This window comes from Bos javanicus, chromosome 24 (genome assembly GCF_032452875.1).
Source record: "Bos javanicus breed banteng chromosome 24, ARS-OSU_banteng_1.0, whole genome shotgun sequence".
Taxonomy (NCBI): domain Eukaryota; kingdom Metazoa; phylum Chordata; class Mammalia; order Artiodactyla; family Bovidae; genus Bos; species Bos javanicus.
Genome location: NC_083891.1, coordinates 25,714,968 through 25,728,686, shown reverse-complemented (window position 1 = coordinate 25,728,686; position 13,719 = coordinate 25,714,968). Strand labels below are relative to the sequence as shown.

General features: G+C 40.5%; 1 protein-coding gene and 1 non-coding gene across 2 annotated transcripts in view; both read left to right on the top strand.

Moving 5' to 3' along the window:
* DSG3 (desmoglein 3) overlaps window positions 1-13,648 on the top strand; it is a 32,723-nt gene extending 19,075 nt beyond the window's left edge. Inside the window, exons 11-16 of the mRNA XM_061399678.1 lie at window positions 1,657-1,884; window positions 3,142-3,399; window positions 6,489-6,628; window positions 6,934-6,997; window positions 9,251-9,498; window positions 11,083-13,648. Of these exons, the coding sequence (XP_061255662.1) occupies window positions 1,657-1,884; window positions 3,142-3,399; window positions 6,489-6,628; window positions 6,934-6,997; window positions 9,251-9,498; window positions 11,083-11,703 (1,559 nt within the window). The 3' untranslated portion in view covers window positions 11,704-13,648. The remainder of the gene's footprint in view (window positions 1-1,656; window positions 1,885-3,141; window positions 3,400-6,488; window positions 6,629-6,933; window positions 6,998-9,250; window positions 9,499-11,082) is intronic.
* Window positions 2,706-2,776, top strand: TRNAG-GCC (transfer RNA glycine (anticodon GCC)). Its single transcript has one exon. It is a non-coding gene; the product is annotated as a tRNA-Gly (tRNA).
* Window positions 13,649-13,719: the final 71 nt, after the last annotated feature.

Here is a 13,719-nt window from a genome sequence, read left to right as displayed (position 1 = left end):
TGTAGCCCACCAGGCTCCTCTGTCCATGAAATTTCCCAGGCAAGAATCCTGGAGTGAGTTGCCATTTCCTTCTCCAAGGGATCTTCCTGACCCAGGGATTGAACCTGCATCTCCTGCGTAGCAGGCAGATTCCTTACCACTGAGACACCAGGGAAGAACCTTTATCACTAGATAAAGTTGATTACCTTAGGGGTCTTGGGTCTTAAGTCTGAGGTGGCTAAATCTAGGCGATGACTAAGCATCCTAGCTTCTCAATGGAATTCACTGGACCAGTGAATTCTGGGTTTAGTCCTACTATTTGCTGTAGTTGGCGCAAGAATTTCTTGATTTGAGAATGTGGACAAAGATTGATACAGAAGGCCTATCAGGGAAGTTCAGCTCAAATGTGAGGTGCCTTTGTGAGTTACTTACACACAGAGTGAGTTACTTACAGAGACTTATATGCTTATATCATAGAACAGGAAAAATCTTCTGAAAAATTTTCTAAATGAAGCACCTTGACTATGTGCTTGACTATGTGCTTCCCTAAGTGTAAAATTAATTTATACTCAAGGCAATTTCAGCAAACATAAAAATAAAATAAAAAATCATATTATCTGGAAAAACAGAAAAAAGCACTAAGGGAAACAACAGAAGTAATTCTTAATCCCACCACTGAGAGATCTTATATCTTGGGTAATAAAAATAAATCATAGTTTATTCCAAATACTTTGGTTCAAGCTTTTAAAGCAGAAATCTTCCACACAGTCTGGGTTCATGCACTAGAATATATTTAAGAAAACTATTATTTTTATGTTGATTTCATTCATAATCAGTGAATTTATCACCTTAAAGGTCTTGGTTCCAATCACATTGAATAGCTGATGCTACTAATTAAGGTGGCTCAGAGGTAAAGAATCCACCTGCTAATGCAGGATTCCATCTGTGGGTCGGGAAGATCCCCTGGAGAAGGAAATGACCCACTCCAGTATTCCTGCCTGGAGAATCCCATAGACAGAGGAGACTGGCAGGCTCCAGTCCATGGGACTGTAAAGAGTCAGACATGACTTAGTGACTGAACAACAACAAGCTAATTAAACTAATTAAAGACAGCAGGCAAGCTGATAATTAGATTTCCTTTTAACCAGGTACAGAAATTGGGTGACATCTTTTTATTTGTAGGAATAACAGACACAATTTCATGAGTATGTACACTAATCTGGTGCATGTGAGATCGTTTTTTTCTAATATTTATTTATTTATTCCCTGGTTGCACTGGGGCTTCTTTGCCGTGTTCAGGCTTTCTCTAGTTGCAGCAAGCAGGGGCCACTCTCCAGTCGTGGTGCACGGGATTTTCATTGTGGCGGCTTCCCTCGTTGCGGAGCACAGGCTCTCAGCTTCAGTAGTTGTAGCGTGTGGGCTCAGCAGTTGCAACTCACAGGCACTAGGGCACAGGCTTCGCAGTTGAGGTGCACGGGCTTTTACTCCACGGCATGTGGTGTCTTCCTGGACCAGTGATCAAACCCATGTCCCCTGCGCTGGCAGGTGGATTCTTATCCGCTGTGCCACCAGAGAAGTCCATGCATGTGAGAGACATTTTAAGGGCTTATTTATGTTTCTTTATTTTGCACAACTTGCTCTGTATAGTTCTCTAACTCTAAAATGTTATTCTTACAGGAAACACCGGTAAAACTTCAACAGGCACCATATTTGTCCTAGTACCTGATTTTAATGAAAAGTGTCCAACAATTGCCCTGGAAAAGGAAGCAGTCTGTAGTTCGTCACCTTCCGTGGTTGTCAGAGCTTCACCACTGGAAAGGGATAAATATGCTGGCCCCTATGAATTTTCAGTGGAACACCAAAGCCTAAAACTTCCAGTTGTATGGAGTATCTCAGGAAGAGATGGTGAGTAATTGTAAAGCTGCTTCTACAAATGAAAACTGCTGCTTCTTTATATTTCCAGAAGGTTAAGAGGGAGTCCATTTGGGAGCAAGTCCGTTCCAAGAGTAATTTTTAAAATTCTTTGCAATGAAGATGATGTCCTATCCTCATGAATTTCCTCTGTCTTCAGAAAAGGAACAATATAAGATATTCAGTTCAGTTCAGTCGCTCAGTTGTGTCCAACTCTTTGCGACCCCATGAATTGCAGCACACCAGGCCTCCCTGTCCAACACCAACTCCCGGAGTTCACTCAAACTCATGTCCAATTTTAAAAATTCTTTGCAATGAAGATGATGTCCTATCCTTATGAATTTCCTCTGTCTTCAGAAAAGGAACAATATATTAGCACTATTTAAAATTTTCTGTTTTTCTCATGTGGACTCTATTGGATATTTTTATATTTTCAATTTTTTATCTGTATCTCCTCAGTATACCAAAATAAATAAATAATGAAAAGATTACAGTCAGGCACCTATTTTACTGCTGAGCTGTTTAGATTTCTAAATACATAAACTTTTCCTAACTGGCCAGCCTGTCAGCAGACTGGAGGGGTCAACCTGCTCAAGGTTGTCTAGTCTGTCACTAGTTAGGAATCTTGAAAGCATGGTAGGCTGAAATTCTCAAACTCATAAGCCAATGGTCAAGTTAATCCATCCTTACTTTTCTCCTAACTTTTATAATGCTAATTTCACATTTCCTATGTTTTCCAGGAGTCTCATAGAAAAAGCCATTAGACATAATAAGAATCTTCTCTCTTTTTAGATTTCATAGTGACCAGCAGGGCTTCCCAGGTGGCTCAGTGGTAAAGAACCTGCCTGCCAAGCAGGAGACACAGGTTCAATCCCTGGGTCGGGAAGATCCCCTGGAGAAGTAAATGGTAACCTACTCCAGTATTCTTGCTTGGGAAATCCCATGAACTGTAGGCCGCCAGGCTCCTCTGTTGCAAAAGAGTGGGACATGACTTAGTGACTAAAAAACAACAAAAGTAACTATCGGGCCACTTCAAGTCCTTTGTAAATGACCTCATCTATTGCTTGCTCTTTTCTGAAATAATGTATACCCAACTGAACCCCAACAACCCTCATAACTGCTCCAGTCTCACCCTACTTATTTGTGACAGTGATGTGTCAATTGTCGCCCTATTCACCCAAAACAACAAGTAGTTTTAAGAGCCAGAGACACCTTGTCCTACTGCTGATGTGTTTGATGGTTCCCCTACAGCTACATCCGCACTCCTCACAGCCCCACAGCCAGTCTCTCCCGGAGTGTACAGAATCTCCGTCATGGTCACGGACAGTGAGGGGAGGCGGTGCGAGGAACCAGAGAGCTTGACCCTGGAAGTCTGCCAATGTGACTACAGGGACATCTGTCTAAATGTGTATCCAACCAGCACCACTAATCCCATAATTGGAGAGAGGTCTGGGAGGATGGGGGCTGCCGCCATCGGTCTGCTATTCCTCGGCCTTTTGCTGCTACTGTGTGAGTATGCCAGGGGTATGGTAGCATGTGCACGGACAAAGCATCTCTGCAGCTGTTTTAGAGGCAGAGCTCACAGGGTGAGGTGGGCGCGGGGGTGCGCTGACATCTTCAGAAAGACCCAGAAATGTTTAAAGTTAACATATGACTTGCCAACAATCTATATTTATAATACAGCAGAGCAGGTCGTGTATGTTAGACATATAGAAACCAGCAGCAGAGAATCAAAGAAAGGCGAAAAGAAAGCATGGACAGTCTACACACTGCCTGGAATGTTCACGGTCAAAATAATGACTTTATCCAGGATCGCAGTACTTTCTAAAATGTCTTTTCCCTCTACAAGTCTCATGAAATTCTAAAATACAATAGAGTCCTGACCAAAAAAATTTAGGAAAAATTCTAAGATAGCATAAGCTTTGAGCTTTACAATGCACATAAATATATCGCACTCTGAGAAGTTGTTGCTTAATCCAGAATTTCCTCAAAATAGCTTTGCACCTGAAAATACACTCGTTTAAGGCTCAAACTTAATATGATGAAGTTTACTGAATACATTAAGGGACTTTACATACATGTATTTTTTTCTCTTTCTTTTTTATATTTTTAAATTATGAAAGTATGATAACACATTTACAGGAGAGAGTTAGAGAATACAAAGTTATTTGTATAGTTATAGTTCCACTACATATGACAATTATTTTTTAAGTAGGTAAATGAAGATTTTTAGAGTTGCAATATCAAACTCTCAAAAACTGACAGAATGTACAGAAATGTAGAAGGATAGAGTAGACCTGAAAAGTACTATGAACCAATTCAACATAATTAAGATTTATACAATTTTCACACAATAGTAGGATACAACAAATTCTATTCAAGTTCCCATAGACTATAAACTAGGAGACACTGGACCATACCCAGGGATATAAGACAAGTTCCATTCCAAGAGGGAGAGTTGCTGAGAATATCTGAATAAAAGACCGACATGATCTTACTTGTATTTTAGATAGATAACACTGACAGCAGTGTGTACTGCAAATTAAAAAGGGAAGAACAGTTAGGAGGTTATTATAATATTATAGCTCACATGGGATGATGAAGGCCAGGTTTTGAGCCACAGCATAAGACTGGAAAGGAATGAATAGGTATGGGAGGCACAGTTGGAGTAAATGGAGAAGATCTGGAGACTAATGGAGAGAATGAATGGATGAGAAGTCCAGATGAACCACTGAATTCAGTTGCTACTGAAACCATTAAATGAAATTGAAAATATCAGACAAAGTGCAGGTAAGTAGGGTGGCAATCATAAATCTGATTTTGAAATGTTGAATTTTGAGGTACAGATATATCCTCTAGACTACTATGCAGTTGGGATTGTGGCTCAGGATGGCGGTCAGAGGAAATATACTGTGATATTCCCACAGTCATATTTGCTTCATGTGATCCTACCATTTGCAAAAGATCATATCTTGAATTTTGTGGACAGAACATACACATGTTTCTGTGGAAACACAGTCAATGCTTTGAAAAACTTTCTCTGGATGTGTATATAAAAATCGAATACATACTGTACATACAATGATCAACAAGACTTCTAAAAGACTGTTATACTCATCTAAAAATACTGACCATACATATATATATTCATCACTTTTCAAAATGAATTTGCCCACTTAAAATAGTCAACCCTTCCCATACATTTAATTAAGTCATAGAATTGAGGATGGCAATAAAGCCTTTGGAGGTATCACTTATATGAACAGTTTGTTAAATTCTGAGAAAATGTGCTTTGTCCAACTTATTTTATATACTTGGCCCAATTTTTTCATCATATATTTACATTTATATATATGTAACTGACCTAATTTGTATAATTGATGTAGCTCATTCAAACAATACGGGGAGTCCTCATGGCACTCAATACCATCCTTTATCTCCATTAACTCATAATCCTTACAATGATATATATCCCCCCATTCTTCGGATAGTTAATGGAGGCAAGAAAAGATGATGTAATTTGTCCAGCTGGTGAATGGTGAAGCCAAAATTCAAACCCTAGAAGACTGACTCCAGAGCCTATATACTCTTAAACCCCTCACTAAGCTGCCAGTAAGTAAAAGAATTCAAACTAGGATTTAGTGCTTTCCTTCTTCAGGGCAGGACTTCCCTCATAGCTCAGTCAGTAAAGAATCTGCCTGCAATGCGGGAGACCCAGGTTAGATTCTTGGGTCGGGAAGATCCTCTAGAGAAGGAAATGGCAAACCATTCCAGTATACTCGCCTGGAGAATCCCATGGACAGAGGAGCCTAGCAGGCTACAGTCCATGGGATCACAAGAATCACACACAAACTCAGTCGGACACAAACATCCAGCACGCAGGGCAGAGGTGGAGGTGGGGTCATCGACCACCCAGCCTGGGAAGTGTTTCATTTCTCTCTTGGCCTATTAGCCTGCTGCTGCTGCTGTGTTGCTTCAGTCGTGTCCGACTCTAAATGATGCTAATCTTTATTGCCAAGATGTGACCTATCTGCACAGAAAGAATGATAATTACCCAGGCAGGAAGGCCCCTCCAAGCTAAGGATTCCTAAGTCACCATTAAGAGTGTAATGATATTAGATCATCACTTGCAGAGGGAGTTTGTAGGTTAATTGCTATTTCATAAAGAGGTGTTTAGAGACCAGATTACCATATCATTATAATGCCCACCTAAAATCTTGACTATTCAGGTGTGTATTCACCCCACATCATATACTGAGCTTCAATGTGTACAAATAAAAGCAATAATAAAAAATATATATTATAGAAAATAGTTGAGGAAATGAATGACCACTTTTATCATTCATCAAACAGTGCCTCTTTTAAGAAAATATACAGGTCACAAGAATAATCTGATCTGTCTCCTTCAGTTTCATAATTATGTGAAATTTGAGTATGCTTAGTTTATCCAATTTTACCTTGTAGAAATTAATTTTGCTATTAGATTTTCCATAAGCATTAAAGATACTGCATTTCTTTGTAATGTTTCCAACAATTGCCCTGTCAAGTCATTTCCAAGTGATTCAAATATCCTGATATTTTGTTTTCCTTCATACTAGTGGCTCTCCTCCTGCTGCTGACCTGTGACTGTGGGGCAGGTCCTATTGGGGGAGTGACCGGTGGATTTGTCCCGGTGCCAGATGGTTCAGAAGGAACAATTCACCCGTGGGGAATTGAAGGAGCCCAACCTGAAGACAAGGTGAAGATCCACTTTGTAAAACATTTATTTCACTCATACAGAGCAAACTTCAATTTACATACTAGATAGAAAAGGGGATAATGGGGTATAAAAAATAAGACTCCTGATCATCAAGGACCTATGAGAGTGCTGAAATGAATGGAGCCTTTTAGGATCTTAGCTCTTCAGATGTCACATCATAAAAGCAGTTACTCCTGCAAGAATTTGGAATTCTTGTAATGTCTCCATTTAAAAGGGAGTGTATTTCACTTATATTGCTTAAATCTGGTTAATTTTTAAATATATTTTTTGCATATTGCTTGTAGGAAATCACAAATATCTGTGTGCCACCTATAACTGCCAATGGAGTTGATTTCATGGAAAATTCTGGTAAGTGAACATTGAATTTATTTTTGAAAGGAACAATGGGTTAAATAAGAAATATTAAAAACTAAGAAATGTTCTAAATTCTCTCCTTAATAATTTGTGCACACACTGAGATATTACCACTGAAACAGGGTTTCAATGAATCGGTTTACTGTTAGTATAGCAGTCAATTTTGTGACCTAGTTCTGACTTCAATAAGTTCATTTGTCTACTGATGTCACCATTTTTACTAGCAGAAGATTTGTTATATTTCTCCAAACTTCGGTAAACTGAAGTATAGCTCTCTGATAGTTGATTACTAATTTTTTAATAAGTTAAGGATTTTACATATATAGAAAAATGTAAAGGAGAATATAAAACACACTATGTACCCACCATCCAACTCTGCCTGTTAACACTGGTAATATTTGCAGTTAAAGTGTCGTGTGGGCCCATCCTAGATCTTGTTGCCCTTCTTTCTTCCCCAGAACAGGAACCTGATTTCAATTCAATAACCAATTCTTGTATTTAATCATGGGTTTCCCTAGTGGCTCAGTGGTAAAGAATCTGCTTGCCAGTGCAGGAGATGGGGGTTCAATCCCTGGGTCAGGAAGATCCCCTGGAGCAGGAAATGGCAACCCACTCAGTATTCTTGCCTGGAAAATCCTATGGACAGAGGAGCCTGGTGGGCTACAGTCCATGGGATCAAAAAAGAATTGGACACAACTGAGCGAACTGCAGCCATGAAATTAAAAGACGCTTACTCCTTGGAAGGAAAGTTATGACCAACCTAGATAGCATGTTCAAAAGCAGAGACATTACTTTGCCAACAAAGGTTCGTCTAGTCAAGGCTATGGTTTCTCCTGTGGTCATATATGGATGTGAGAGTTGGACTGTGAAGAAGGCTGAGCGCTGAAGAATTGATGCCTTTGAACTGTGGTGTTGGAGAAGACTCTTGAGAGTCCCTGGGACTGCAAGGAGATCCAACCAGTCCATTCTGAAGGAGATCAGCCCTGGGATTTCTTTGGAAGGAATGATGCTAAAGCTGAAACTCCAGCACTTTGGCCACCTCATGCGAAGAGTTGACTCATTGGAAAAGACTGTGATGCTGGGAGGGATTGGGGGCAGGAGGAGAAGGGGACGACAGAGGATGAGATGGCTGGATGGCATCACTGACTCGATGGACATGAGTCTGGGTGAGCTCCGGGAGTTGGTGATGGACAGGGAGGCCTGGGGTGCTGTGATTCATGGGGTCGCAAAGAGTCGGACACGACTGAGCGACTGAACTGAACTGAACTGAACTGAGCAACTAAACAACAATATTTAATCATAATGGGACAAGGATCACTTGTGTTGTCATATAAGTGAAATTATTTATTTCTTTAGTTTACCAAACGACTATTTCATTCATCTTATCTCAGTGCCACACTAAGGTGTAAACTAGAACAAGAAGCATGCTAAGTTGCTTCAGTCAAACCCAAATCCCCTATGTCTCCTGCATTGGCAGGCACATTCTTTATCACTAGCGCTACCTGGGAAGCCTATAGAACAATAAGATCTAATGCCTCATATTCAAATTTTTCTTAATTCCATGCTTAGCAGTAGATTGTTTTTAAATGTCCAGCCTGAAAAATCTACATAAGATTGCCCCCAAAATGTAACTATCTGTCTTTATCAGCTACCTTAATCCTTATTTGCTTCTCCCATTACATCACAAAAACAATATTTTGAATTCTCTAGGAAAAAGAGCTTTCCATGAAAATGCAGTGTAAAGGCAACAGGCAGAACAGTCACAGCTCATTAAATTTTCATTAGGCACTAAGACACCTAATTAGCATTGGCTAATTTGCATGATTACATTATGTATGTTTCCTCTTTGGTTTCCATATTGAGCCAATATGACAGCTAAATTACAACTTCTTTTTTCCTGAAAACAAGCATCACATTAGAAGCTTTCCATGGCTGTGCGCTGAATATTTCATTTATACTTTTCCATTTCTGGCTGTTGTCACTGAAAATCTATTTTATTTTTTTAATTGGTATGGTTTCAGAAACAATACCTCTCTGAAAACAATGCCCTCTGTTACTCCCTCACCTCCTCTGTTACTCTCACATTACAGACTGTGGGGTGTTCTTCTCACCTTGAGTCATAAAATTGTATTTTCTCCCACATGCTGGCTTTACTTGGCAGGTGCTCTTGGATATCAAAGATCAGTAAAAACCAAAACAAAACAAATCACAGCATGAGATGTTACAGCACTTTATCCCTGTTTTTAGAAGTCTGTACAAATACATATGCTGGAGGGACGGTGGTAGAAGGAGCTTCGGGAATGGAACTGACCACCAATCTTGGAGCAGCTGCAGGATCTGAGGGTGCCGCGGGGTTCGGAGCAACCGCTGGTCTGAGCAACTTTTCCGTGGGACAGTCCGGGACGATGAGAACAAGGCATTCCACGGGAGGAACCAACAAGGACTTTGGGGAAGGGGCAATAAACATGAAATTCCTGGACTCCTACTTTTCTCAGGTAATCTGGTGGAAAACTCTGTGGCTTTGTTATCCTGTTTACATTAGAGATCTTTCTACTTGACTGAACTTCGGTTTTACAGTTTGGTTCTTTTGCAGCTTGGTATAAGACAAGAAAAGAGAAGTAAAGGCTCCTTGTTAAAATAACAAGGATAACCTAAGGTGGCTGCCAAAATCCAGCTACTGGTCAAAAGAAAGAAGGGATGGGTAGACACAAAATGAGAGAATATGGCAGCTCATTCCTCCCACTGAGATAACAACAGAAAGCAAAACCCTCTGCTTTTCAGATCAGCGGCATCCTCTTTAGACATACAAAGCAGTTATTTCTCATTTCCTGTACCATGAAGTATGTCAGAATACATCGGCATACATTTTTCTGAGAAGGTTATAGTATTCTTCACATTGTCAAGGAGTCCATGTCCAAAAATGCTGAAGAAACTTTAATGACCCAAACATAAAAGGGGAAACAAGGGACGTGGTCCAAGATGAGGCGAGGTGTCAGGAAGCAGAGAATCTACAAAGGGACAGGGGTGAAGGACAGAGAGGACGCTGGGAGGCAGGTAGCTTGCCTCCTAGTTGGTGCATCACTAGAATGGATCTCACCAGAGCTGTAAGTGATGGCATTTGTCCTCGTGGCCAAGCAGATGAAGGCTGACACAGTGTTTGAGGACAGACTGACAGGAAGGATCAGACTCCCAGTTAGGGGTCAGACTCTCACAAGGGTTACAGTGTCTTGGCCAAGGCCCCTGGCTGGTGAGAGCTGCCTCAGATGATGAGGAAGCCTGCACCCTGCCCCACACAATGACCTGCAGTAACCCAAACACACACAGGGACTTTCACAGATGGCCCAGCAAATAACCTCCAGGCTCCACACACATTTGCTCTGTATGGCTAAGTCCGTGTCAATGCAAGTCTTAAAACTCAAGAGTTCAAATATGAGCCTACAACAGACTCAAGTTTGAAGGAATGTCAATTGCATCATTCTCCAAACACAGATAACTTCTGTAACAAGACTGCTGATATGGAGTATGCCCTTACTTCTTTTGTTGCTGTTGCCATTCAGTCGATAAGTCATATCCAACTCTTTGGGACCCCATGAATTGCAGCACGCCAGGCTTCCCTGTCCATCACTATCTCCCTGATTTTGCTCAAACTCATGTCCATTGAGTCAGTGATGCCATCCAACCATCTCATCCTCTGTTGCCCCCCTTCTCCTGCCCTCAATCTTTCCCAGCATCAGGGTTTTTCCAGTGAGTTGGTTCTTTGCATCATGTGGCCAAAGAGCTTCAGCTTCAGCATCAGCCCTTCCAGTGAATATCCAGGGTTGATTTCCTTTAGGATTGACTGGTTTGATCTCCTTGCTGTGCAAGGGACTCTCAAGACTCTTCTCCAGCACTGCAATTCAAAACCATCAATTCTTTGGCACTCAGCCTTCCTTACGGTCCAACTCTCACATCTGTACATGACTTCAGTGGATTACCTCAATCACACAGTCACGATCAAACGTTGAGTTCTACGAAAGGTATTACATCCTTCCCTTGAATGTCTCTTACAGTTTATTTTCTCCTCTTCTCTCCACCTTTAGAAAGCATTTGCCTGTGCAGATGAAGACGACAGCCAGGAAGCAAATGACTGCTTGCTGATCTATGATAATGAAGGAATCGAGGCCCCCAGTTCTCCCGTCGGCTCCCTGGGTTGTTGCAGTTTTATTGCCGATGATTTTGACGAGAGTTTCTTGGACTCCCTCGGCCCCAAATTTAAAAAGCTGGCCGAGATAAGCCTCGGGATGGATGACGAAACCAAAAGCTCTCAGCCGCCTACCAAAGACAGCAGTTCTAGGGTTGACGCCTGTGGCCAACACGTACAAGTCCAGCAGTCAGAGTCTGTTAGGTACCAGACTTTGTCAGGCAGCCAGGGGGCATCTGCGCTGTCTGCTTCCAGTTCTGTCCTGCAGCCCACCGTTTCCATCACTGACCCTTTGCAGCATGGTAGCTATCTGGTAACGGAGACTTACTCGGCTTCTTCTGGTTCCCTTGTGCAACCTCCCGCTGCCGTTTTTGATCCACTTCTCACGCAAAATGTGATAGTGACGGAAAGAGTGATTTGTCCTACTCCTAGTATCACTGGCAACCTACATGGTCCTACAGAGCTACGAGGATCAGACAGTAAGATCTTTACAGAAGATCCTTCTTCCCGTCTGATATAAGCAGAGTGAACTGGAATTACATACTGGCCAAATACGGATACTTGAACCAAATTATTCAAAATAGCACAGCAAATCTCATAGTATTGGTCTGATTTGGCACTTATTTGCTACTCTTTCATAAACTGGTCATGATTACAGTCTAAATTGTCTAGTTTATACCCCCACACTGGATGTGTGGTCACTCTTACTTCTCAAATTCAAGTCCTAGTAGATCTTAAATGTTTTCCGAAATATCTTAAGATCATATTCAGTGGGAAAATTTCCTAATAATTTTTAAACTTCAAATGCAGTGTGTTTTGTGGATTAAAGACTTGGAGTCAAGACCCCCAGTTCTTGAATTTTTCACCTTTGCTTACATCATTAGTAATGATGTAAGAATCATAAAGTCTTCGCTAAAGCATTTTGAGCTGCTTGGGAAAAAGAAAAATAGTTGCATTTGAACTTCTTCCATCTTCTTGGTGTTGGGAGACCCTAGGGACATCTTTTGCTCAAGCTAAGGGTATTGGTTTACACATTAAACTTGCTGCATCTATATTCCTCATACGCTCACAATAAGACAGTTTTGAAATAGAAGTATCATAGGAAATTTAGGAAAGTTCAGTATGGTGTAAATATTTTTGTGTTTTTTTAAATCACCTTGAAAGGATCTACCTAAAGAAAATATTTTACGTTAACTCCCTCCCTACACTTCTCAATAACAGCAATCCTGTGTTAATAGTCTTTGAAAATTACTCTTTATTTTTTAAATGTTAGTAGGTAGATGTAACTTACATATGACGTGTAGTGATATTTATCATGTTAACAATGTCTACAGGTTCCTAGGAATACAAAATATGGCTTTTCTCACAAGCAAAAGAGGCCTCTGACTAGAGTAACACATAGTGAAATTTGTGAATGTGTATTATATACCGTGTTTCAGGTCAAAAAGGGATATAGAAAGAGATTATGAGTAACAATTTTATTAAGCCTCACTCCTTTTAAATGAAGCTGCTACCACAGTTTAATCCTTGAGTATAACCATGTTAGGTTAGTGACAGCTTAGAATATGTCATTTCACGTGTGTTACCCTGATGACAATGTAGTTCTTCAAGTCATTTCTAATCATTCAAGGTCCTCATCCTTTAGCCCATAGAGAGCACCCTACCTCTTATTAACATTATTGTCTTAGCTGAGACTTTACGAGGTCATTGTTTGGCTCTATTGTCTCTAATTGTATATAAAATAATCTTTTCTGGTTTTTGCCAAATTCAAATCTATATTTGTTTTCAGATGAAAGGCAAAGTATAAAGTGTTTGTGTTTTAACACAGAAGGGTGCAGTCCTAAGGATTCTCGGCGGGGAGGAGACCCCCTAAAATGTCCTTACATCTAGCATTCTTCTCTCTCCCTGGTGTCATGACTAACAGAAAGCCCAAGAAGTACAGGCAATCACTTCTTCCAAGACAAGGCTGCTGTAGCAACAAGGTCTGCAGAGGCCACCTTGAGGTGAGAGGAACCAGACCCTCTGGAGCAGCCTTGCAGGTCCTGAGGAAGTCGCCTTGCTGTTACCTCCGGGGCCTATTCTCAACAGAAGCTTGCTCTGGGGTCTAGAACACACAGAGCTGACTTGTGACTCTGTTTATGCATGAGAATTAAACTAATAATCAGAATAACCCTTGTTCCAAGTTCAGAAGTGTTTTCAGGATCCTCAAGGTATTCTAATATTTCCTCTTAAAATCCAACTCATGAAATGGGAATTTTGCTGCACTGCCAAACTGCAGAGGAAACTATGCCACAGTAGTAAAGTCAAATAAGGGGGAAAGTGAAATTAAAGGAGTTTTGAAAGAAAAGTAGATCACTCTTATCTAAGAGGACCTATAATTTTAATCTGCCATGTAAAATTAAATTCAAAGCAAAAATGTATCTGTATTTTTTCACTAAAAATAAAAAATGTTTTAAGCAGAAAAACTCTTTAAACACTATCTTTTTACTTGATGTATTATAAATTTTAAACAGTATATATTAAAACTTATAGAGTG